General features: G+C 39.6%; 1 protein-coding gene across 7 annotated transcripts in view; it reads right to left on the reverse strand.

The window, feature by feature from the left end:
- Window positions 1-27,570, reverse strand: part of CACNA1C (calcium voltage-gated channel subunit alpha1 C) — a 527,437-nt gene that overhangs the window by 37,056 nt on the left and 462,811 nt on the right. For all 7 annotated transcript variants that reach the window (XM_042470414.1, XM_042470413.1, XM_042470415.1 and 4 more), the window contains 6 exons: window positions 21,766-21,798; window positions 17,472-17,600; window positions 14,979-15,044; window positions 5,413-5,504; window positions 4,452-4,620; window positions 2,168-2,295 (listed from right to left, as the gene is read on the reverse strand). In XM_042470414.1, coding sequence (XP_042326348.1) covers window positions 2,168-2,295; window positions 4,452-4,620; window positions 5,413-5,504; window positions 14,979-15,044; window positions 17,472-17,600; window positions 21,766-21,798 — 617 coding nt within the window. The remainder of the gene's footprint in view (window positions 1-2,167; window positions 2,296-4,451; window positions 4,621-5,412; window positions 5,505-14,978; window positions 15,045-17,471; window positions 17,601-21,765; window positions 21,799-27,570) is intronic.

Consider the following 27,570-nt stretch of genomic DNA (forward strand, 5'->3'; position numbering starts at 1 on the left):
ACCAATCTCTCCGGCTCCATGAATGGCATGTCTTTTGCTTACCCTACATCTTCTCTGGTCCTTACTATAGATGCATCTGTATCAAACTGGGGTGTTCACACCCTGGACTTGATGTTACTGGCTGCTGGTCTGATACTTAGAGGCTGTGCCATATCAGCGTTCTTGAACTGTGTGTGGTGTAGAAAATGCTTCATACATTCCAGAGACTACTTTGACATGGAGTCATCCAGGGGCTATGGACAACAGGACCATAGTGTTTTACAAGGGAGTATATACATTATCACGTCTTCCTTCAGTTTACCCTCTAGAAATGGGATTGGTTTATATACAGGAGCATATTTCTTCTGGTGGTGCATCTGCTAGGAACTGACTATGTCCTCACTGATAATCTCAGAAGAATGACCTCATTCTCCCATGAGTGGAAGATGGACCCAGCCCTACTATGTTGCCTCTTCCATTGTTGGAGGACACCCAAAATAGCTCTTTTCGTCTCCCTGGCAAATGGCCATTGCACTCACTTTTGCAGCAGGGACCACCAAAGCTTGGGCTCTCTAGGAGGCATGCTTCTTTTCTCATGCTATGGTCCTCTCTGTATGACTTTCTCCTTTTTCTGCTGCTTGTGAGGGTCATCATGAAGATCATGGATGATATTGCAGATGTTATTTTCATCACCCCATGGTGGCCCCACTAACTGTAATTCTCCAAACACCTCAGATTGTCCAATGGCAACTTTCGCTACTTTCTGGAATGCTTGGATTCCCTTCCATGCAGCATGGAAGAATTCTCCAGCTGGATGTGGCTACTCTCAGGTTAACTACATAGAGACTTTGCCCATATTGGACCTATCAGATGACATCCAGCTCATGATGTCAGCAGCTCACAAGTAGTCAGTAAAGCTTTCCTATGCAGCCAAGTGGAGCTCCTTGGTCTCCATCCTGCAGATGGAGGGTCTTCAATCAGACAGCTTTTCACTCAAACATGTGCTTTGTTTCCTTATGTCTTTGTGAGTTAAAGACCACACCTCTGCACTGAAGATCTTTCTGGTGAAACCATCTCCACTCACTACAAGCTACAGAATGCCCCCTCTTGGTCAACACACCTGAAGGTTAAAAGTTTTCTTGAAAGGTTATATACACTTTCATCCACCTAATCATGGACTGCTGCCTATGGAGAGCCTGCCCTTGATCCTTTCTAAGCTTTTTGCATGCCCCTTTGAATGATAGCATCCTGTGAGTTTTAACTGCTCTTCTGGAAGATAGCATTCCTTCTTGTTATCACCTTTGCCCATAGGGACAGTGAATATTTTTGCTTTCCCAGTGACAAGCTCTAGGTAGTTCACCATATGGTGACATCAGCCCTAGTGATGCCACCGGTTACCAGTAGGCAACATGTTCTTTCCTAGTCTAGGGAAAAAGGGATAATAACATTACTTCTAAAAAACACTGGGGATCATTTTTTCCAGTTTAGTAAAGTCTTGTCTAGAACACTTGCATGAGTATGACATTTCACACAACATGCTCTATACGTATTTGATAAGAAAGAAAGCTAAATAAAATAGAAATTAACTAGTGTTAGGTTACAGCTGTTCAAGTGTATGAAACCTCCTGTGAAACTTGAATTCTGTGTTACTGAACCATCTGAATATATTTTTATGCACCACAAAAGTTTTGATGAGATGAAACTTTTAAATAATTGCTTTCCAGTGCTGAATATAGAGGTTCTCCCTGTAAACTAAAATATTTTCATATAATATTTTGTTATTCTATAACACACCTAAGAAAATATGGACTATTAGGCCAATGGGACATTAATTTAAAATGCTGCTGAAATTAAAACCTCTATAATTTATTATAATATAAATTTGACCTAGATTTAGAATATTCATCAAAATTTATTTAATTTGAATTCTCATAAAAAATAGTATATTTTAACCAAGCTGCCCCATCTGTAATATGGGGAATAATAATCTTTACTTACTTATGGAGCTCTTCTAAATATTACAACTAAATAATTACCACGGGATGTTTTGAATCCTTGAAATCACTGTAAAGATTTATGTATTATTCTTAATTGTAGCTATACTACAGCAGTAACATCAGGATGCTAAACTTTGATGAGAACAAAGAGTTAGTATAATTCTTCTCTGTAAAATATGGTGGCAACTTACTTAGCTTCAGGATCATATTCTGCCCAGATCCGTTTAAATTCATCCAGATGATGAGGACCCAGAATTGACCAATCCCTTGTCAAGTAATCAAAATTATCCATGATAACAGCTACAAAAAGGTTAATGATCTGTAGAGAATAGAAACAAAAATAGGGAGAAGGCATTGCATGCATAGGTGTTAAGTATACTAATATTAATAATGTGAGAATTATTCATGCTTCATTTTCCTTTTACTGTATTATATATAAAAATATTACACAACCATCTTGGAAGAGAAGATTGTTTTGCTCTATATGCACAATATCAGTGATATCAAATGGATGTGTTTTTATACTGCATCCTTGCATTATGAATATTGCAGATTAAATTAATACCGTGAAAAGGCGGCCATTCACTTTTATTATAGTGCAACAATATCGGAGGGCTGCATGATAATAATTCTTGCTGTAAACAGCAGGGCCCCAAGGGACCCGCTTGTTCATAAATCGTCTAGATTGGAGCTAGTAGTAAGATGAACATGTTTGCTGCCAGTACAGAATATTTATGGTTTAACAAAAGATTGTGAAGAGCTCCAAACGGATCTCCAAACCAAAGGAAAAAACATGTCTCTCTGCCAATGTTGATTTAGTGAATGCATGTGAAAGGTGATGCCTTTCACTCTTCAGTGATACCTTGTGACAATCAGGAATAGCAATATAGCAATAGCAAGTACATGTCTGTACTGCTTGTCAGTGCACTTAAGCACTCCTAAGCGGTTTACAGTGTGTAAACTCATTGCCCCCCAACAACCTGGGTGATGTAATTACCAGAAAGAGATGTAATTACAAAATGAGCTGAAAATAGAGCTCAATAAGATATGCTCTTTTATAATAATTTATGGTATGAATCTGAAACTTGTATAGTTTCGGTCATTGCAATTCAGAAAGGATGTAATAGAGCAGGAAAAGGTGCAAAAAAAAGCAGAAAAGTGCAACAGAACAATTACGAGGGGATGGAGCAGTCCCTTGTTGGGAAAAGTTATAGTGTTTGAGGGTCTATAGCTTAGGGGAAAAAAGATAACAGTAGAGGTAGGTATTTATGTATGTATTTCATAGAAGTGTATAAATTTATGAATGTTATGGACAGAATGGGTAGGGAGAATTTTCTTCTGTCATAATATTAAAAACTGGTCAATCACTAAAATTGAATTGTGGGAAATTCTGGCTGTACAGAGGGGAAAAAGTCTTTACACAGCTCACATTTAGATTGCTGATGTTGTTATCATAAGGTGTAGTTTCGGCCACCAAGTTGGATAAAGGGAGCTGAACAAATGGAACATAAGGCTATTGATGCTATTAGTCATGATGGCCATATATTACTTCCTGTATCAGAGGCAGTATTCCTCAGTAGAGTAGTTGCCAGAGAATGTGAGTGGGAAGATGCTGTTGAATTCTTGTTTGTGAACTTTTCATAGATAACTGGTTCACTACTGTGTGAACAGAATGACTGATTAGATATTCCTTTAGTCCCACTGGGTGACCTTGGGCAAGTCACACACTTTCAGTTGAAGAAAGCCCCATGATAGGTTTGCCTTAGAGTTGCCATAAGTTGGAAATTACTTGAAGGCACACAACAACAAAAACAACAGCATTCCAGTACTGCTGTTTTTAAATGTTAACTCTTCAGTACCTTTCAAAATGTCTACATTAGCATACTGCATATGGATATGCACCTTGACATTTTAGTAAAAAGCAATGTATATTAGTTTCCAGTATATCTACAGTAGCAACAAAGATGAGGTTCAGATCTTCCCAGTTTTTCCTAGTGAATTTTCTGAGGTCACTTATTCATTCCCCAGAAAGTCTGAGCTTCAACCAAGGCTGAAAGCCTTGGTATAATTTGCTATAGGAAACAGACTGAAAAAAATATCTTGGAATAACAAACATAAATCATTGCTACAATAAGGACAGCAGTCTTTGTGAGGAAGCATCTGTGTTGAATTTGAAGTACAGCAATCATTGGCTATTGTTTTTAGGCAGTGTGTAATAAATTTTGGTATCTATGAACAACTATTCATTCTTATTGATTAACAACTATATTGCTTGAAGAAAGTCTGAAGTACAATTTCTAGCATCATTATTTTTCCAAAGGATCAAGCAGCAGGCAATGGCCTGACACTATGAAGAGCCTCTACCTGTCAGCATTAACAATACTGGACTAGATAGAGAAATACAATCACCTAGTATCAAGCAACATCCTATGTTTCTAAGGTAAGTACAGCACTTATAAATGAAGAGATACTCACTAGGAAGGCACAAAGCATATAAAAGCTGATGAAATAAAAAACAGCAAAACTGCTCCCACAGGAATGTTCGCCTTCGGGAGAGTTGTTTGATTCAAAAGAATCATCATCACATTTCTTCTCTGGGAGGCATGCCAACATGATTTCCTGCCAAGCTTCACCAGTAGCACATCTATTGAAAAGGGGTTGGTGGGAAGAAAGTAAGTTCATCATTACCAGTAAATGCTAAAAAACTCCCAACAAACTTCAGTAATTTCTGTTTCACCACCTAAGAAGAGCTAGTTGCATCACAGGGTGAGCCACACTGCAGAATTAAAGCAAATCAACACCACTTTAACTGCCATAACTTATCCTACAGAATGCTGGAATTTGTTAGCTTGGTGAGGCATTCAACCTGGTCTGTCAGGGAGTCTGTCTGCTGTCTGTAGCACAGTGCAGCTTGTGGTTAAAAGTAGGCACAATTTTCTATGATGATGATGATAAGCCTTCCTTTTGGTTGGCTCATCAGAGGTGGGAGCGTTTTCCCAGGAGTAATCTGTTGAAGGCCACATGCTGGCTTTGGGCAAGGCTGAAACCAATTGTAATCAGGAACAGAATCCAATATAGTTGAGCTTTTTTGTTTCTCTGTCTCCTTCTTAACCTCCTTTCCTCCTGTTAAACTAGAAGGCTGCTAGGAAAGGAATAGATGGTTCTTGCAGAGGCCTGCACTAGTTGTTTATGGAGCACCCTGGTTAGGCTGAGGGGCATCTCAGGTGGAGGGCTGTAAGCAAACCTAAGCATGTAGGTTACCAGCTCTTGAGTCAGGAAGCCATAGCGGAGCTATGAGAAGTTTATTTTGTAGGTATCAGATCTTAATTGGAGACAAAATATCACAAGAAGGAAGATGTAATATATCTTCCACTAAGGAAACAGTAAACAGCATTCTAAAAAACATAACTGAAAGACAGAATACTTTGCATCCTACCTGAAAAGCAACAGGACTGCCTGGGGGAAAGTCTGAAAGTTGTTGTTCCGGTTGATATCTGTGGTATCATCCAGGGCAATTTTACCAAACACCTAGCCGTAAAAAGAAATTTGTAAGATTATACTTCATGCTATCATGCTGACTTCCTTCCACTGACAGGCAAAGTAATTGTTGTTTAAGCAGGCTTTTAATAGTTAAATAGGAAAGGTTTTTATTTGTGTGCTTTACTTGTTTTTTTTATCTTCTGTATGTCTTTTAAATGACTTTATGGTGTTTAATGTGGGGATTTTTTTAAAGCTTATTTTATTGGAAACATTTTAAATTTACTATCTTTGGAAGCTGCCTTGGGTCTCATTTTAGGAGAAAGATGGCATATAAATGAAGTAAATAAATAAATAAAGAATAAAGAGTTTATCTTCCACAAATGAATAGTTCAGATACCTAAACTCAGTTGTTTCACATTTTCTCTTAGTATTGTGCATGCACTTGACAAATATTCTGTGTATACACACACACACACACACACACACACACACACACACACACACACCCCTGTCCCTCCATATTCGCTATGGTTAGGGGCACAAGACGCCTGTGAATATGGAAAAACTGCAAATAGCAAAAACACCATGTTTTCACTTGAGAGGACACCTCTCTAGGAATCTCAAGGTCCTCCGGTGCAACTGTGTGGTCAACGTCCGACAGACACTGACCATAGAACTGCACTGGAGGAGCTAGCAAGGCCTAGTAGAGTATTCTCTCTAGGTCTTTCAGTGCAACTTTTAGTTAAAATTGACCATAGAGTTGCACTGGAGGACCTAGATATTCCTAGAGAGAACAAATTAATCAAGTCTGCAAATATCAAAGCCGCAAATATGGAGAGATGAGGGTATAGTAATTTGCTTTAACTGCTGAAGTCACATCTAAAGTTTGCTCTAACATTTTTCATGATTAACCTTATTTCTTATCTGGTCACTAAAAAGGTAGTAGACCATTCAGTATTGCTTCATTGACAGAGTTTGCTGTGTGTTCTCCCTCTTTGTTAATAACATTAACTTTAAAAATAGTGAACTATTTAATGAGGATAACAAAATACAGAGGCATAGTCACTATTTCTGGACACCAGACAATGGCGGGTTATAGACCGCCGCTTTGAGGCGGTCTGCCGCCGCCGCCACTTGCTCCGCGCGGGAGCCGCAGCAGCCATACCGCGCAGCTCCCACGCGGAGCAAAAAAGAAGCTCCAAAATGGAGCTTCTTTCCGCGGCGCACTGATGACGTCGCGAAGCGCCAAGGGTGCATTTGTGACATCATTAGTGCCGCGCGATGTTCGGACGCTCAGCGTCCGATACGTCAATATGGCGCCGGCCATGTAGAAGGGCCGGCGCCATATTGTACGGACACAGTCCGTATTAGACTCAGGGGCATCTAGAAGAGACGCCCCTTTTTAAAAATGGGACATCCTGCGGACGTCCCAACTGCCAGTGTGTAACCGGCCAATGTTACATATAGAAAACAGCAGGGGTTTCTGTCTGTCTCAGTATATACCATTCTCAATGAGTTTATACAAGCTAGGAAATGATTTCTTTTAACCACTTAGGCAGTCTAGATCCTCAAGAGTTATGTAAGAAAATTGTTAAGTGAAAATGAATTGTCCACATTTCAACTTCTGAAGCATTTTACCATTTCTTAAAAACTCATACAGACATAATTCTGTATTAGTTCTGTTAATTTTATGACAAAATACATGAAACCAGCATTCTGAAAGTAGATATGAGGTTCTACTTTCTGTTCTAGAACTGGTTCTGCAAGTTTGTGGGATGGAGCTGTTTTCAAACATGTAAATTACTTCTTTGGTCACTCCTGTATTTTAAACTTTTCTTTGTGGTCTCTGTGATGGACAGAAGAAACAGGTTCTTTCAGAACCATCTAGAATAGGGGTTCCCAACGTTTTTGACCTTTTAGAATCAGTTTCTATGGTGGAGCCCCTAAGAGGCCTACCCTATGTCTTGCAAGTTAATTCAGGAGTATTGTTATTTTTTGTTTCTTATTCTTTAATTTCATTCAATTTTAATTTCCTCCATTTTCCTGGAGAAGCCGCAGAGCACCTGGGAAGTGCATGTGGAGCCCTAAGGTCTCCCCGGAGCACAAGTTGGGAACAGCTGTTCTAGAATGTTACATAAGTGTTTTGTTGGTAGTCCTACCACCTCCAGCAGCCCTTTTTGGAGTCTTCCCACCTAAATGGTTCCTTTTCATCTGCCACTGCAACAGCATCGATAGGTACTGTGTTAATCCACCTTCAAGCTTGTCATGGCACTGTTTGGCTGATTCAGCTCCAGGTGTTCTTAGGATAAAAATTGTCTAGCATTGGCACTCAAAGCTGCCCTCACCCTCTGAGCTTCTTTCCTCACTGTCATCCTTCAAAAAATGTGTGTCCTGTGGAGCTAAAATCCTGAGACACCTTGAAGTGTCTTGGTTGTCTAGGTGAAGCTCATGCGGCTTCCTCTTGTACTCACTGTACAGCTTTTACACCTCACAACATCCCCCTGTTGAGGTGGAGATGGTCACTGTCTAGCACCAATATCCTGCAGGAAATATTTCTAAGGGCAAGATCCTACAGTCTTCCCCCATTCTGAGGATGACAGTCTCACTCATTTCAGTTCAATGATCGACTTCACGTGTGGCTGCTACAAAGCTGTTGCACACTGTATCATCTCCGCTGCATCACCATTCATGTTAGTTTAGGTCTCAATAATGTTTGGCATCCAGTTCAGCTTCTGACACATCTCCAAGCTCCAGGTCCCATTCCAGATGACACTGTTGTTCACACAGGTGTTGCAGCCATAATGGTGCAAGGCATTCAAGGTATACTTCAGCTGAATCCTCTGACTCCAGATACAGCAATTCTACAGCTTACAATAGTCATTACTGGTGGGACTATACTTACCACTATGAGGCTCTCTTGCAATACAAACACTCTCAATCTTGAGAATGCTCCTCCACATGCCTCCACCCAGCAGGCTATTCAGCACACGGTACATGCCTTATAGGGAATATCATCAATAGCACAGCAGGAACCTGTCCTGTCTCGAGTCCTACTAGGCCATGCCATTCCAAGACAGTCTGTCAAAATAGCTCAACTTTAACCTACTCCTGCTTCCACTCAGATGGACGTCCCAGTCACAACTCAGACCCTACATCCTCTAGCCTCAGTTATTATAACCTCTGATTCTGGGTCTAATTCAGATTTGGTCATCGTTTCAATAAGGAAACGATGTGCCCCTTCAATTTGTTGGGGCACGAGATATTTCCTCTCCTGTGGATGAAGTTAGAGCCTTTATCAATCAGTTGATGAGAATGGCAAAGTTGTTAAATCTTCCTGTCGCACAGCCATAGATGCAAATCAATAAACTGGTTTTTCATTACATCCAGACTCTCATATCTGCAGCATTACCTATGCTCCCATATCTTGTCCAGGTCATTCATAAATCCTGGACAACTCATTCCTTGATACCTTCAACATCTAGCAAAATTGAAACCCTGTATAGGATTCAGGACTCTGATAAAGCTTGGCTTGATCAATATCCAAAGCCGAATTCAATTATCATAGATGCAATTCAATCCTTGGCAGCTAAAAGAATGCACTTGATGCCAGTCAATAAAGAGGGTAATATGTTGAATTTGCTGGGAAGAAAGTTCTGCTGCTCTCATCTGTAACACTTCAAATTACCTCACCTGCAAAACCTTGAATTATGTACCCCCAGCTACTTTGGAAGAAACTAACTCTCTTTCTCAATAGGTTGGATGACAAAGATTGAAGAGTAGCTTCATTGATCCAAGCTGAAGCTCATAAATTGGCTGGACAACAGATAATGACCTCTTGCCACATAGGCGATTGTGGTGGTAAAGCTATGGCTGGCACCATGGTCCTCTAAAAGTATGCTTGACTTCTGGCTTCAGGGTTCTCAAAGCAAGCATGATTGGTGATTAGAATCCTGCCCTTTTATGTGGGGGTCTGTTCAAAGCTGAAACAGATGAGAATATGGAGCATATGCAGAAGATGTGCTCCACCATCAAGAAGTATGGATTCAATCTAGTCCAGTCCAGTTCGAAGTCTAAATCTTCCTGGAGTAGAAATGGCAAGGCCTTGAAGAGGACCTATACCCCATCTTGAGCTTGGCAAAGATGTGCCTTTTCACTGTCTTCTGCTATGTAGAAATCAACCTCTTCTGGGTCTGAGTTCAAGACTGGATACTCCAAGAAGCATCAAGGAGATACTTCCAAATGTTGCCTTTGACTCCCCACAGGACAACAGTTTAATGACTGATTTACCACCAGTGCCAATGCCATCTTTTCATGGAACCCTAGATGTTGTCACCAATGCATATTCCTCTCTTTCACGACTGACTTGACAAATTCCACCCTAATTTGACCTGCTTGACCTCAGACTTCTGGGTTCTCAACATTGTTCAAGAAGGCTATGCCACTGAATTCTGGAAGTATCCTCCCACAGGCATCCTTCATACTACACCTCTTTCTACCATGCTTCTACAGGAGGTGGACACTCTCTTGCAAAAAGATGCTATCAATCCCATTCCTCCTTCCCAGTTTCATTGGGGAATCTTCTCCCTGTACGTCACTGCAACCAAGAAGGTTTCCCATTCTGGACTTCAGAGACATCAATCACTACATCCATCCATGATGGTTCACAATGGTGACTCTCAGCTCTACTCTCCTTTTTATGCAAGAGGGCAAACATTAGTGCACCACCCTGGACTTGAAGGATGCCTACTTCTACATTTTGAGTCGAGACTTTCACCAAAAAATCCCTGTCAATTTTGGAGAACCCAAGTGCTGCCCCTACAAGGACTGTTGTTTGATCTCTGGATTTTAGTGATATGACAATATTTCATCAATAGCAACAAGTCATTAAAAAAATCACTAGATTGCTCAAAATGCTGCAGTATCAACTTGGAGGTATCTCCTTTTGTTTCTGGCCAGCATTCTGGATTTTGTTTTTAGCCAGGATTGCTCAATAGCTTCCTTGGCCATTGATGCCAGGGATATTATTGTAACTTTTCATCAATTTTCCAACAAGTGCTTGTACTCCTATAGGTGGAAGAAGTTTCAAGACTTCTTGGAGCTTCTTTGTCTTCTCCTTCTGAGGCCAATATTGGTCATGTGCTGGACTTTCTGCTCCCTCTGTTGACCAAGGGCTTATCCCTGTCTTTGATTCAGCATTATCTCATTGCAATTTCTGTGAACTACCAGCTCTTTGGAAAACCTTCCTGTTTCCTTGATCTTGTGAAGAGATTCCTGAAGGGCTACAAGATCCTCCATCCTCTGGTGTTGGGCCCCATGCCGAGGTGGAATATGGAACACATCTTGGGACAGCTCTGCAGGAAGCTGTTTGAAGCTTTGAATTTTGGCTACCTGAGATAGAGCTGCAGGTGGAATTGGTTATTCTTTCTCTGTCCTGACCTCTGCATTCTTTGAGGACAGCAACAAATCTTTCCTTTTATTGTGCAAATCTCCTGTATTGCATTTGAAAGGGGGAGGCAGATGTTGCTTTCCTGTGCAAGGTTAGTCATTGGTTGTTACCAGGTGTATTGGGGTTGGGGGAGGGGAGAGACTCTCATGAGAGATCAGCTGGCACTCCTACATCCCTTTTATGGAATATGTCAGTTAACCAAGCCTCTGACAAAGAAACTCAATTTTACAAAATCTTTTAACCTCTACCCAGCCCTCAACTTTTTCTCCTTGTCCTCTATCTAGCTAAAAATGTTTTTAGCAGCATCAGCACAGAGATGTAAAAAAAGTCTGGAGAAACAAAGACTTTTGATGTCAGGTTGCAGCAGCGTGTCTGCAGTAAACAATGTCATAAAGCTTAAGCTCAGAAAGAATGGGATTCTAGTCTATCTGATTCTACTATAACTGTCTGTGTATGCCTACAGGAGGTAAGATGAACAGTAGCTGCCTCCAGATTCCCTAATTAAGCAAGTGGGAACAGCAAAATAGAGAGGAAAGAGGACAGGAGATAAGCTTGCCTCACCAGCAGCTCACCAGCATGTTAAAAAGCATAGATCTAGACATTTGGCCACCAAAAGCTGCAGAGCAGAAAAATGGATTTGAAAAGGAAGTTCTTAAAAGTTTCTTGTCAAAGGCCCGTTCCAGACGGGCGTATAGTACGTCCCCAGGACGTACTAGGGTTAGGAAGGGGCATCACTTCCTGATGCCCCTAACTCTAGTACGTACTGGGTACGTATAAAATGGCGGTTCCTGTTCCACATGGGCGCCACCATCTTGACGTAGCGGACGCATAGCGTCCGCATGTTGCATCCCAGATGTGACGCTGCAAGTGCATGACTAGCACCTTGCACGTCACATCCGGGGCGCAAAAAAGCGCCACTTTGGGGCTTCTTTTTGCTCCGCGAGGGAGCCGCGTGGTTTGGCCGCTGCGGCTCCCTCGCGGAGCAACCGACGCCGCCGTCAGACCACCGCTTTTAGGCGGTCTGTAACGTGCCTTAGTATCTTTTTGGAATTCACCAGACTCATGCTCCTCTAGTTAGTGATGACAGTCACATCTACTCTAGGGATGCGCTGGGAGTTACCATGATATGAAGACAGTTTAAATACTCTTGAGAAGACCATAGTTTTGTTTCCTGAGATCATTTCACTTCTTTTAAATTTTTAAAAACAGAGAAAATTATGGGCAATGGTTAAGTCTAAATGATCATTGCATTTTGTTGTTGTTATGTGCCTTCAAGTCATTTCTGACTTCAAGAAACCCTAAGCTTTTTTTTTTTTTTTTGGGGGGGGGGTTAGAATCTGCTCAAAGGGAGCTTGCCATTTCCTTCCTCTGAGAGTGTGTGACTTGCCCAAGGTCACATGGCAGGTTTCCATGGCCAAGCAAGAATTTGAACTCTGATCTCCCAGTTGTCCTAGTCCAACACTCAAGCCACTGCACCACACTTGTATCTTACTGATTTGCAAATCACAGCATATAGAAATAGTTACAATACAGAAAATGTGAGATCCCTCCTCTAAGCTCATGTGTTGAGCTTTTACACAGGCAACTTCATCTATCATCTTCAATTTCTCTTTTTCCACTTGGTCACATAAGTTGGTGAAGCTTAACTGTGATGCCTTTTATCACAGAAGACAGTTAAGATGGATTCTTCTCCATCTTCTTTTAAATGGGAAACTCTTATGTTATTGTCAGTCCTAGTACATAAAAAATAAATGACTCAACACAAATCTGACAAGGATATTTTTAAAAAACATCCTGCATCCTGTAGTTCAGACAACTCATGTGACTTCTTGCACTGTGAAGGATATCTTAAATTTGGCAAAACCCTACATGCCCATCCATACTTGAGAAACTAGGAATGTGAGACTTCATATAGCTAAGCAGGAGGAAAACGGATATAGTAATAAAAATATTATGGCACTTTGTTAGAGACAAAGGGCCTGAACAGACAAGCCAAAATAAAGCTGCTTCGGGTCACTTTGAAGGTATGCTGTTTAAATGACGCATGTGTCCTAAGGGGACAGAAGCTGCGCCAAAGCCACATTCCAGTCCTAAGGATTGGAGTGCAGCTTTGGTGCAGCTTGTGGCCTCTTCAGATGTGTCATTGAAACAGCATACCTCCAAAGTGACCTGAAGCAGCTTTATTTTGACCTGTCTGTTCAGGCCCAAAACTTCCTCAATCCTTTTTCATTATAGCCCTACTCAGGTTTTATGTTATATAGTTATTTAACATACGATGTATGTATATGACAGATTCCAAGTGACTGGAAAGACTGAAAAGTCAGGAATTTTCAATAATATGAAAAATCTTCACATGCAGAAGAAGTTGTCTTCTTTACACTATGGTCCACATGTGGACAATATCAAGAAAGAGTGTGGGACTAATCACTCCACATCCTTTATGTTTAATTACAAAACATAATGCTTGAATAAGGTTTGTGACAAAAAGAAAATATGGATTAAGGCAAGAATTTGGAAATTATTAAAATATGTTTTTAAAGACATAGTATTTACCTTTGGAATTTTCATGATTTTCTAATATTTTATAATCAGTTAAAACATTGTCTGTAGGGAATGAGGCAAAGTGTTCACTCATTTGGGATAGTTATATGTATACTACATATGAATCAGATACTTCTCTCTGATATATATTAAAGGAATCTTTGTAATTTCTGTCTTTTTCACATGCCAGCATCATTCTGATTAATATGAACAAGTTTAAATGAGCAATAGATCCTATTAAGGTCTGGGGAAGACAACATTGACTCATAGAATTGGCAGTGACCCCAAGAGCCATATAGTTAAACTGTATTTCTCAGCAATAATCCATAGCTAAAACATTTCGAGGTAGTCTATTGCAATGTTATACACTCCTACAATCTGGAGGTTCACCCTAATCTACAGCTGAAATTTCCTTTCTTGTAATTTTAATTCATTGGTTCAGGTTCTGTCCTCTGGAGCAGTAGAAAACAAACTCACTTTATCTTCCACCTGACAATACTTCAGATTTTTAATGATAGCTACTGGGCCCAAACAGACAGGTCAAAATAAAGCTGCTTTGGGTCACATTGGAGGTATGCTGTTTAAATGCTGCATGCGTCCTAAGAGGCCAGAAGCCACGCCAAATCCATGCTCCAGTCTTAAGGTCTGGAGCGCAGCTTTGGCGTAGCTTCTGGCCTCTTAAGATGCGTGCGTCATTTAAACAGCATACTCCAAAGTGACCTGAAGCAGCTTTATTTTGGCCTGTCTGTTTGGGCCCATTGTTTCACATCTTAGTATGCAAATGGATCTTGTAGTACCTTTGAGAATTAGGACTTTATCACACTTGCTTGGTGTCTTAATACAATCACACTAGTTTAATAACAAGCATACTGGTTTTGTGTCAGTCTTTATCACGTGCTCTCCTCATTAATGCTTTAGCACTGCTTTGGTGATCCATGGTTGTGGAATCTGATTTCTGCATCCCTGCCATAATGCCGTCTAAAGTAGGCAGTTGTAAGGCCCTTGTTAAAAAAGTCCTCCTTGGACTCCAAACTATAATTATTGGTTATTCTCCAATACCCCATTTTTGGGGTAAAGTACTGGAGCATGTGGTGGCTTCCCAACTCCAGAGGTTTCTGGATGAGACTAACTATCTTGATGCATTTCAAGCTGGCTTCAAGTTATGGGACAGAGCCAGGTTTGGTCACCTTGCTGGATTACCTTTGTCAGGAACTGGACAGGGGGCTATAAATCTGTTTGTTCTGCTGGACCTCTCAGTGGCATTTGATAATATTGACCATGGCATCCTTCTGGGATGCCTCTCTGAGATGACCTTGGAGGCATTGTTTTGCAGTGACTCCATTCCGTTCTGGAGGGGCAAATTCAAAAGGTGGTTCTGGGAAACTCCTTTTCAACTCCCTGGCCTATGAGTCTCTTAGGATTCTTTACTCACACTTTATTTTTGTGTAGCTTGACCTGAAGTGAAACTATTTTCCTACTAGTTTCCTTACAGATACATTTGGATGAACAAACATTCATCTTGGAAAGACACCTACCTGCATTCCAATAACAGCGTAGATAAAAAACAGCATCACTATCAAAAGAGCCACATAAGGGAGAGCCTGAAGAAAAAACAGAAAGACAGATCATATTACAGCTTGGCTTGCAGGAACTTGGGATATTGCCCTAAATCCCTATGTTAATGAAAAAACCTGAGGGGAAGAGATGGGGGGGGGGGCAAGAGAAGCTTTGTCTATTTATATAGTTGTACAATAAAACACATGAATGCATTTATACTTAAGTTTTCAATCATGTGTTGCCATAACAAAAAAGGGATCTTGCACTTCCTTGTATAGCCACTATGGTATAGCTTTTAGAATACTGGATTCACCGTAGGAAGACTTAAGGTCAAATCCCCACTCACACATGAAGAGAATTGGGTATCTTTGGGTTTGCCACTGACTGTATCATAACGTACTTCAAAGGATTGTTTTAAGGAACAATTGGGAGAGAGGAAGATTGATAAAATGTAATTAATAGTCCATCTTCTCATATCTATTCCATAGGAAGATGAACTGTGTACATCTCACTTCACCCCAGAAGTGTGCAGTTTTATTTTTGAACATTACAACTTAGCAAAAATGGAAATATGAGGGCACTTGTGCACCTTTATTAAAAAAATGCTTTGTCCAAAGCAGTCACTATGAGAAAAAGCAAGGTTTTGTGTAATGTATTATTTTTTCCACTAGGTGCCTCTACTTATCCATCTTTGACTTTGCCACATAAATCCTGCTACTATCACACAAAACCATACTACCCCAATTATCTCATCATTAAGTCTTGTTTTGCAAGTTTGTTTTTCTGTCATTAATACTAATATTTCTGTCCGAAAATACGTGAAGTGCTACTTGCTGTGGATAGTATCTTACGGAATTACTTTTTCTCTGTATAGGTAAGCATTAGAAAATGTCCAGTATCTGCTTATCTGGCTAGTTAATATGAAAACATATATACATCTTCTTGCTATATCTCTGATTTCAGCATTTCTGAGTGCAAAAACAGTTACATTGAAACTTTATCAGCATTATCTGCTTTTTCCTACTTAAAAATTAAGTTTGCCTACCATTTGCTTTGAGGCATGGTATATTTCCTGACATTTTATTTGTTAGCAGATATTAGGGTTAAATGTTTTGAAATTAGGGACACACAATTTTAAAGTCTATTTAGTGAAGGATTAAGGACACAAAATACTTTGAAACAAGGTCACCTATTCTTTTCAGTGTAACTTATGAATTTATATTGGATATCTTACTTTACCCAATAAGTGATGATGAATTGGTGAGGATGTGTGACTAAGAAATGTTGTGTTAATTATTTATTTAGGGTCACTAATATGTGCAGAATTGCACAAAGGAGAATTGTATTGTTACAGCAATCTAATGAATTATGGGGCCAATGGGAAATTATTTCCAGTTTTTAAAACAATCAGGTATACTAATGTTTTATTTTTATTGACTACAGAAATCATGAAGACTTGTGTTATGATTGTCCGAATCACCTCTAAGGGTGCATTTTCTATTCTCCTGGACAGCTGACTCCCCACTTACAGCTATTTTGTTTCTTTACGATAGTGCATGTGACTCTGTGTGTATGTATGTACGTACATATCATAAAAACATATACACACTTCATAAAGAATAATGAAAGATGGAACTGCCAATGACAGTGAGAGGCCAGAGGACAAAAAGAAAAAAAAATGGAAAGAGGAGAAAATTTAGATTTGGTATATTTTTTAAAAAGATAAGGTCAACAGGTCAGATTTGGCTCAAAGATAGTTTGCTGTAGAACAGGACTATGGGGTCATGACCTTGAGGGCTGTAAATTTATTTAAAAAATAAAAATAAAATGGCATTCTTTAAAAAGAGCAGATGAACCTCCTCTTTCCTTTGGTGTGTTTGCCACCTATGAGGCATGTCTGCTTTGGTCATGCTGTGATCCCAGATGGTCTTTTGACCATCTGCATGGATTTAGGGCTAGTGTCTGCAAAGTAGCTATGTCTTCTTATGCTGAAGGCACTCATGATTGGTTGGACCTTTACCCTTTGTGGACAGAATCTAACTTTTATTAGGCCATATGTGCGTAATTCCTTAGTGCAATAAGATAGTGTTCATCAAGAAACTGACCTGAAGAAAAAGAAATATATCATCTTTAATACAAAACGTTATTTATGAAATGTCTTTTAACTCATTTTTATTTTTTAACGTATTTATTAGATCATCTCCAATGCTAATTTCCAACTCTTGATCAAGAGGAGTTTACAAATCTTAGAAATCAGAACATCTGTTTTGCAAAGCCAACTGTCCATTAATCTAAGTTTGGGTTCATCCCATCCACCCTATCCCTCATATGGAAACCAGCTCTCTAGGATGGCTATTTGAGGATCACTGCTGATCCCTATAAAAATGTGTAATACTAAACAGGGAGTGATGGTGACACAAGTTTCACCAGTGTCCCAAGGCAAAGCCAAATAAAGAGGAATGAAGGAGTACCTGGAAAGATTTGATGAAGGTCCACAGCAGCGTGCGGATGCCCTCCCCTCGGCTCAAGAGCTTCACCAGACGCATCACACGGAAGAGTCGGAAAAACGTGATTGAGATGCGAGAGTTTTCCTCTGCGTTCTGGAACCCATTGGCACAGAGGGCAGTAATTACAACAGCAGATGAAGAACACAGACTCTGGGCCACAGAAAATGCTACTTCACAGGAAGAGCTCACTGCACTGTTCCCGTGACTTACAGACATCTACTCTTCCACTAACCCCTGAAGTTCTGACAGAAGAATGCTGATCTTATCTGATTGTCTTCTAGGACTACAAAGTTAAGATATTTTTTCTTTCCTCATTCCTCTCCTCAGTTCTTTATTCTTCAATGGCATAACACAAAATCTCAGTGCTCCTAACTTTATCAAGAAATTTGTTGAGAATTTTGCAGGCAATGTGAGACTCTACTTGTCCTACTCCTATACCTGAGATGTCTTAACTGACAGTGAAGCACAAGGAAACTATTTTAGTTTGGCATTTCTAAGTTTGGAAATCTACTCTACAATGCACTTAAGTTAATTATGTAAAGTCAGTTTTATACAGGCATGAGTGTTTACAGCATGAAATCCCCTTTATCTGGCCTGAGCTGCTCACATCTCTTAGTGCTGCTTGGACAGGTTGTGCAGCAGGAAGACAGGACAGAGCACTGTTACAGCCTCTGATAGCAAACATGGCCTGGCACAGGAGGACCCTGTATAGACACTGTCTCCTAGTAGAATGACTGGTGATTGATTGCAGCTATCTGCAACCATAATGGTCTAGCTTGAATGTATAACTGACTTGAATGTATCCATAATGGGCTGTATGTCCCAAATTGTCAACTGAACAGTCTATGTTCAGCTCTCTGATTAATGACAGTGGGTACATACATAACCATGTCCTTTTCTTCTTATAAACATACTATTTGGCCAGGAAAAAGAATAAGGGCTATTCAAAGACCATTTATTTGGGGTTTTTTTTGGAAACAGTTTTGGCCAACAGACAGATGTCTTTGTGAGGAGAAAAAAACCCTTGCTCATCCAGAATGGGAGTCTCATGACTACCCCATTTCAAGATTTTTTTTTTTTATTATGCGGCCCCAAGTTTTGAGATCTTGGAGCTGTCCGGCTAAATGAAACCCAGCTGTTAAGGTCCAGCAGAAACAGTACATATAGAACTATTTTACTTTGTTAGTAATTGAAAACTTATGGCAGAAGTGGTAAGAGAAGGCTTGCCATAAAGTAGACATCAGTCCTCAGCTGTAAGGAATACCATTTATTTCCTTTTAAAATTTGTATTCCACCTTTCTCCAACATGGGACCCAAGGCAGCTCATGGCATAACAAAATAGGAATAAGCAATTAGTGTAAGTTGAGGTGGGTGACTTAATGGCTAATACCCATGATAGTAGATGCATGAAGTCACGTGTGTGTAACAATAGCATTAGCTTATCTGTGATATAATTAATCAGCACTGTCTAATGAAGGACAGCAGTTCCAGAGCTTGTATTTGAAAGGTGGATCACTTTCAATAAAGCCTGTACTGCTGAAATAAACAAATAAATAAATAAACAAACAAACAAATAAAACAAAATGGAAGAAAGCCAGTCAAGAAGGATCCAGGATCTGACAGCCTCACCACTTCTTCTGTTTTTATAGCTTTGTATTACATGCTCACTCATTCTAACTCTCCTTGGTTATATTTCCCATGACCCCTGGGTACTTCCCACACTCTGTGCATTGCCTTGAAGGAACAGTTATTTTGGCCTGCCTGCTACTGTTCAGTTATTCCCTGGAGTTTAAAGTAAAACCCATCCCCCCAATCTGGCTTCTGCTTTACTTCAGCTTTGTCCTTTAGTATCCTAGTCTCCTATCAAATTCCCTATGGGACCTGTGACTAGTATGAGCATTCCTTGTGCTGCACTCATGCCAGACCAAGCATTTCCTGAACTGAGTGGGATCAGCTAGTTTGCCTTGGTTTGTGTGAGAATACTTCTTGTGAACCAGGCTACAGGAAAATTAATCTGTCAAATCATGCTAAGGGAGACCAGCAAAGATCCAGAGTTCTAGTGTCCTAAAATATTGCTCAGTTGTTCGATGAGATATGCTGTAGAAAAATAGCTAGATGCCATGGGAGAAAATTAACACTTCCTTCGTCATTGTTGCAAAACCTAAGAGATTGGCATTAAATAATGAATAACCAGGAAACAGTGCAGATCACTCGACAGACACACAGCACACACACACACTAATCTTAGCTACTCACCACTGTGTATACCAGGAGAGAACAGACCCTTTGATTTCCTGTTAAGAGCTCAGAATTAGCATTTGCAGCTCATACATATTTTGTGAGATGAGATCACAGAACATATTTATTTTCCCCTTATTTTTATTTATATAATTTAAAGAATTCATACAAACATCCATGCTTAGAATCCATTTTTTTTTTGCTTCCCTTTCAGGTCTGTTAGATCTATATTACAGTGCAGATCTATATTACAGTAGGTTTGTAGAACCTGACGGTTGGCTTTGACCTTTTCAATATGTTCTGTAGGTTCTTTTGCAAAATACACTTTTTGCTGTGTTACAGTGGCTAAGGAAATGCTTGCTGTTCAAGGGGAGATAATTAAACTGGGATCCCAAGGGAGACCATACAGTACAATGTTATTTCGCATCCACATGTATAAGGCTGTATAGTCCCTGTGTTGCTGTGTCTAGAGAATTACTACCATTTGCAGTCATACAGCAGGAAGTCAAAAGCAGAATGTTGTTGGAGTGCAACAAATGGTATTCCTAACCATTGGCTGCTTACAACCCCAGTTCAACAGCATCTGGAGGACCTTGTGCTTTCCCTCTTCCTAGTCATACAAAGTGGTCATGCTATGTGGGAGAAATGTAAATATAAGGTGGAAAATGACATAGCCTCTTTTCCACATTTGATTAATTGGATATCTTTAGTTCCTTTTCCTTTTGGAAAATGTAAAAGTTTCTACTAATATTCAGCCCAGTCCATTAACTATAGCGCGTTCCGGACGGGCCCTATGGGGTGCTGTCGTTATGTGTGAGGGGCGGCGCTTCCTGACGTGCCTTGCCCCTTGCATGTAACAACTACATCAAAATGGTGGCGCCGCATACAGATGGGCACCGCCATTTTGATGTTGCGCACGCGCAGCGTCCACACATCGCGCACTGGAAGTGGCACCGTGAGTGCGCACCTCGCGCCTTGCGGCGCCTCTTCCAGGACACAGGAAGAAGCGCCATTTTGGTGCTTCTTTGTTGCTGCGCCCGGGAACTGTGCGGTTTGGCTGCTGCAGTTCCCGGATGCAGCAACCGGCAGTGGTGCGAGACCGCCCATTTTGGGCGGTCTGTAACGCGCCAATAATAGCACAGGGTTCTTGAAACTTAAAATGCAGATATGATTAATAAGCTTCATCTGCTCATAGACAAGTAAAGGCACATGTTTCTCAGAAGGTAGGCAGACACACAGGCATAAGTCCGGCATTGGTGGCTTCCACAATGGGAGTATGAATAAGAGTGAGCCTCTAGCCAGGTTCAGAATGAGCCAACTCTCTTAGACTTGGCCTGCACTAAGTGTCTCTGCAGCCACACCCAGCTCTAGTAGCAGATTTGAAAGAATGCACCAAACAAGGTGCATAGGAGATGCGATACTGTAACCTGGGATGAGTTGGTATTGGAAAATCTTCAGTTAGAATAGGAGTCTCTGGGGTGCTGTGGAGAATATCAGTTTAGACAAATTAGCTGTCTGAAGGGTGTTTTACATCCCTGGGCAATGTGGGGATTGGTCTCTAAAACCTGTTTGCATATGAATGTGGACCTTGTGACAGAAATATAAATGTGGGCCTTGTTAGTAGATTGAATTCATTTTGCAGGTTAATCCAATAGTTTCAGAGTTTATTAAGTAATGAAAGTTTATTTTCATTTCATTTCAGAGTTTATTAAGAAACAAGAAATCTGAAAAGGATTCCAGTTCTCTCTTGGTAATAATTCATTAGAAGGTAGGACAACAGTTGACTAAGGGTAAGCTCAAGGATGCACAAGAAATACAGATCATGTGCAGCATAATCAACAGCTCATGTGAACACCAGACTCAACAAACGGATAGACAACATGGTGGCTTCATGCAGAGATTACTAGGCTAGGCTTGGAGACAGAAACCTGGGTAGTCAGGGTTGAGAGAGAATAAGGAGTGTATTAGGAGATCAAGGACTGTGTCACAGAAGCTGGGAGGGGGTTCTATTAGATCTTACCATAGAGGAAGAGCATTGGGTATGTTCAGCTGGCTTTAAAGAAAGGTAGACAGAAATAAGCTGTAATAAGTCTCCAGTGAAGAGGCCCAGTAGGGTATGTATTGGATAACACAAGGAACAACAAAACACTATAACAGGGGAGGAAAGGAATGGGAGGGGCAGGAACCAGACTACACAATAAAAAAGACCCTATTGATTCTCTAGAATGCAATGGATCAAATTCTACCAATTGTCAAAAAGGTGGTATCCTCCTGCTGAATACAGCAAAATGCAAATTCATAACCAAAGTTATGGCAGAGATGATTTTTTATCCATTAACATATAGATGTATAGGCAGAAGCTTATGATCTACTGCAAACAGATGTGGCAGTTGCCAGTTTGGTTTTTTCCCTACTTTTTAAAAAATGCTCCTTTTAGACTGCACGCTTGGAACAATTTACTTAAAGCAGTCTTATTTAATGACACTATTCCTGAGTAATATAGAATGTATCAGGAACAGATTTCTCCTCCTCTAATCCCCTTCCCTCTTCCCATATACCACTGCTACAATAATATATATTTTAAATCTTCTGGGCCCATTTTCAGGACTGGGATTTTCAAAACAAAAATAGTGAAATCATATCATGTTTACTCAGAAGTAAACTTCACTAAGTTCAGTGGAATGTTTTTGCAGGCGAGTGTGTATATGATTGCAGCCTTAGTGTATCAGCACACAATATAGAGAGAAAAGTATAAACTGGAAAGCAGACTTGGAGGAATAGTGTACAAAGATTAAAGGAGTGAAGTAATAAAGCAAGGGCCTCTCCAGACAGCCCAATAGGTCTGGTAAATGTTGGGGTATTCTGTTTCAACATTTCATATATTGTAATGCAGAGTGCTTCCACTCTTCACCGACTTGTGCCATAGGTATACTGGCTTTTCGCCCTTGTTTGTTGCTGGTTGTAGCAGAGTTCAGTGCTACCCCTAATCTGCACATATACTCATTTCTCCTCCTGAGGTGTAGCTAAGGGCTAATCTGCACATTGTGTACTATGCAAATTGGTGTACATTTTTGCACACTTGCATTGACTATTAATTGTCTTCACTTTCCTCCGCAAATTTGCATCTATTCACCTTCCCTCTGCTGAAAATGCACAGCTATCTGAATCCATGTGAAGCAGACAGACAGCCACATGTGTGATAATGCTGATTTCTGTGAATTTCAGTGGATACGCTGGATTTCTTGCAGAGTTTAAGCAGTTTTCAGCTTCACCACCCTGCAAAAAGTCTGAACTCCTGCAAATTATATGTGGCTGAATCAGATACTATTAGACTGGAATGAGGAGTATTTTAAATGTATAGACTAGCCCGAAGCTGTGGTATGGATGTGGTTCTCCTTCCTCCTCTTGCCATCCCCTATCTGGAATTCAATGCTTCCCCCACAAGCCTTTCCCATAGTATCTATATCTGGAATCTTGCAGATTAGTTCTATTTTCTATTCCCAATGCATTCATTCATTCATCCATCCATCCATTCATCCATCCACTCACTCACTCACTCACTCACTTTTAGCATAGTTGCAGTGCTAAAGTGATATAAGACTATAACATTTTAGTATTTTAACAATAAAATGGGGGAAGATTTGATCAGGTAGTGTAATGTAATGAAGTAATGCAGGTCAACAGGAAACCTTTGTGGTGAGAGTCACCCCCTTTCTTTCAAATCTGTGAGTCTGCCCAAAAATATAGTTGGAGAAACTGAGACAATGGAGCTAGACTTGTTTGTTTATCCTGAGCTGTATTGGAAATTCCTGAGACATGAACCCTACCCCCCAAAGGTAGTGAGCATGAAAAGTTGTAGTACTGCTAGAATTTCAGGAGAAAAAAAATGACAAAACAGGAAGAATGTTGTGCAACTATTGACGGTCACTGACAAATCCCATTGTTTAGGATCAGTCTGAAGGAGTCCTGAGATAGACCTAATCCACTAGCTCTCTACTCTGCCTTTCAGGATCCTGTGAAGGCCTTAGCCAACTCTTTCAGATATTGGTACCCAGTGATCTTTTAACTGGAAATGATAGCAAATGAATCTAATTTTTTTAAAATGCCATTGGCTTTTATTTTGGTCCACATACTTGCAGACAGACATTTCATTTGTTGTGTCTGTAGATTTGTGTTTATCGTAAGTCGGTGCTAAATTCAGCACAAACATTTATATATAACATTTGTTTTATCCTGAATGGGATGTTAATCCTGTGCAGAAATGGGTTGCAAAGAACAAATTGATGACTGCATTTAGTTACCTATTAATCATTAGTCTATCTGTTCACTGCTTTTAACAAAGTATTGGACACAGGAAAACCATGACTGACATCTATGGCATCTTGTTGTTTGCAATGATGTTACTTCAAGTGTTTTAAAACATATAATCACAACTTTTCAGTCAATATTTTTCTAACAAAGACCAAGCATATGTACTGTGCTTTAAACTACTTTTAAGTTCTTATTGAATTTATAGAACAAGAGTGGGAATCAACTAATAACATTTCTAACTATTGGCTGTAGTGGTTAGGACTGCTTGCATTTCCAGTTCAACAGCACCTGGAGGACCTTGTGATTTCCCTCTTCCTAGTCTTATAAGGTGGCCATGCTATGTGGAAAAATCAGACTGGTTATACTTCTTTGTATTAAATGTTATTTAAAATAGACTTTGTCCTTTTGGATGCCTCAAGCATACAACAACCTATGCAAAACTGAAGTATCATACAAGTTATTGGTGCATTTTGGCAAGGTTTAGTACTTACATTATCGTAAGTATCAAACAATTAACCCTTTCCTGTATCTTTGTATTCTGCTTTTAGGAGCCTGTTAGGATTTTTTCTAGTATCAAGATCATTAAAACATTGATATTAATGATTTTTCTTTATTTTTCTCTATGTGATATTTCATGTATCTTTAACTTCGATGCTCAAAATTACTGATGTTTTAGCTAATTTTACCTGACATCCTATATATACCTGCTAGTAAGTCTTATTAGCTTCAGCGTAGCTTAATTATGAGTAGCCATGTATAGGATTGCATGTTTATTTTTTATAAGTCTTTGTATCGTGTCTTGCCACATTCTGTATTTTCTACTTTTAAAAATAGAGCAATATAATGACATAACACATTCCTGATTGGTTATATCACGTATAAACAGGTATACACCTGCCATACATTTAAGTCAGGGGCAAGCAGCTGTTTCAAGGGTGGGCTCAGTTCCCTCCAGGATGCCCCAGAGACACTTTACATGGCCCAGTTTTCAATAAAAATTGGCAGACAATTGCAAGAGTCCCTGTTGGCTGTATCTTTGGAATTTTCAGAGGCATAGGTGGTAGTGGGAATGGCAAATATACCAAATCATACATAATCTGCAACACATAACTTTTTTTTGAAACAGCTGATAGCCATTGCTAGGTTTATTCTGTTAATTTATTTGAACCTTTTAAAAAGCCATCTACACTACTTCTATCTTTTCAAGTGCTATTTTGCATCTTCATTTTGGAAGTAGGGATATAAATAAACAGCATATAATAATAAAAATATAATAAATAAATAAATAAATAAATAAATAAATAAATAAATAAATGCTAATGTGATTTTTAAAGTAAAAATGTAATATAATAAAAAAAACTAAAAAGGAAAAAAGCCTGCTTGGGAATAGTGGGGGGAGGGCAATGGGGAAGAGGAGACACTGACACTACATGACTGCTCAATACCAGAACTGCTACACAAAGAACTTATTACACCAGACGACTAATGAGACACCAGCATGTTTGGGGTGTTATTGATGGGTTTTCCTGCCAGTTATGAGATGTACTCTAACCATACTTGGAGGGCAAGGCAGTGACAAGATGGAGACAGTTTCAGGTAATAGATATCGCCAAAGGCACTATTTCAAAACATTAATAGTGGTTTAAAAGCTGAGTGTAATAAAGTCCATAGTTTCACTGGTGGCAAATAAATGATGGCTTCAGTTAAAATAGCAATTGTGCAGTTTTAGCAAGCTCTGTTAACCTTGCTCTGATGGCAGTGAATCTGAATACTAGGCCAGCTCCAGGCCAGAATAAAACACGCCACCTTGTAAATACCATTTAAGGCACATGTCCTAGTTTATATTAATTAAGGAGTGATTACTTAGAATTCAGCTATTGGAAATTTCAGGGTATCGTGTTATTTTATTGATTACTCCAAGACAGAAGGTTTGTTGGGAGATAAAATATCAACTTTTGCAAGCAAATATTACTATGTTCCTCAGTTCTGCTTCCTCTTACCTCCTGTTCAGATTTCAGAATTTTTTCTCCCCTGCACTCTAGAGGTCTTTGTGGAGACCTACAGTATGTCTTGTTTTGTGATTTTTTTTATAGATTCCACAAGAATCTGTAAGAAACTCTTTAATCTTCCTTATGCTAGTGTTTCATCTATGCCTACTAGGCCTCCCATCCTGTGCTGCTTCCCTAAATAAAATGAATACTGTACAAGAGCGTTGGACAGTGTTAGATTTATAATCAGAATTCGAGACATAGTTTTATAATCTAGGACTATGTCCAGAATTCTGATTATAAATCTAACACTCTGTTCAAATACTCTTGTATACACTTTATTTTGCGGAGCAGAACAGCTTGGGAGGAAGAGTCTCATAAAAGATCCTGCTTCTTACTCAGTAACTAGAAAATGTGATTCTCTAATCACAGAACAAGAGCCTCTAGTGAGTCCATTCCTCCCACACTATAATTTTCCTGTATGGCTAAATAGCTGAAATAATACCACCTTATGCTTTGAATCTAAATGCTTAATCAGATTGTTGTCTCTTAAATATATGTACAGGTATGAAGCCTAATTCTGATTCTTTTAGAAAAACTATTTAAGTTTTTTTTTAACCATGCTGCCAGGAGTCAGGTGTCCCACTTTATATTTGAACTCAGCCACTGATATAGGTTTCTTACATGTGCTATATGAGTCAGCACTATAAATAGAACCTAAAATACTGGTTCTAGATAATCAAATACAATACTTAAAATGTTAATGCTTAGTTATTTCCAAAGTGCATATATCATTGTAGATTTTTGTGTAGTCACAACTGCATCATTTACAGATAAGACTGAAAGATTAGCAAGACTGGACAAACCTCAAACTTGCAAAAAGACAAAAAGAAATTTGTACTCTTTGAAAAACAATAACCATAACTGGCTGACCCACAGAACAGCCCTGTTAGGGTTAAGTGTGCACAGTGACTGTACTACCCACAGAAGTCACAGAATGATGACTGGTTTTATGAGAAGAAAGAAATAGAACAAGTAGCATGAGAACTAGAACTGGATACTGTAGAATGCATGGTAAGCTTGACTGACAGAGCACTGAACTGAAGCAATTCACAGTGCAATATTTTATTGTAGATTCACTTGTTATATGTTTGATAAGCAAACAAAACTAGTGGATTCATGGTTGACAGTTACATATATACCACATTACTACAAAATCAAGAGGAAGACATAGAAGAAGCACAATGACTTGTATCAACATTCACTGTCTAAACAGTATGCATTTGCAATACTGGATCACTGCACTATTAAGATACGAAATCACTGAACTGGGAGTACCATATATACTCGACTCTAAGTCGACCTCATGTATAAGTCAAGGGCAGGTTTTGGGGGCAAAATTATGGATTTTGTTATGACTCTCGGATAAGTCAAGGGTAAAACTTAGGGACATGCAACAAAAGATCTAAATGATGAGGCAAAGGAAAACAATGCCAAAGAACCTACAAAATTATGGCAGGCATAAC

Source organism: Sceloporus undulatus, chromosome 5 (genome assembly GCF_019175285.1).
Source record: "Sceloporus undulatus isolate JIND9_A2432 ecotype Alabama chromosome 5, SceUnd_v1.1, whole genome shotgun sequence".
NCBI classification, from domain to species: Eukaryota; Metazoa; Chordata; class Lepidosauria; order Squamata; family Phrynosomatidae; genus Sceloporus; species Sceloporus undulatus.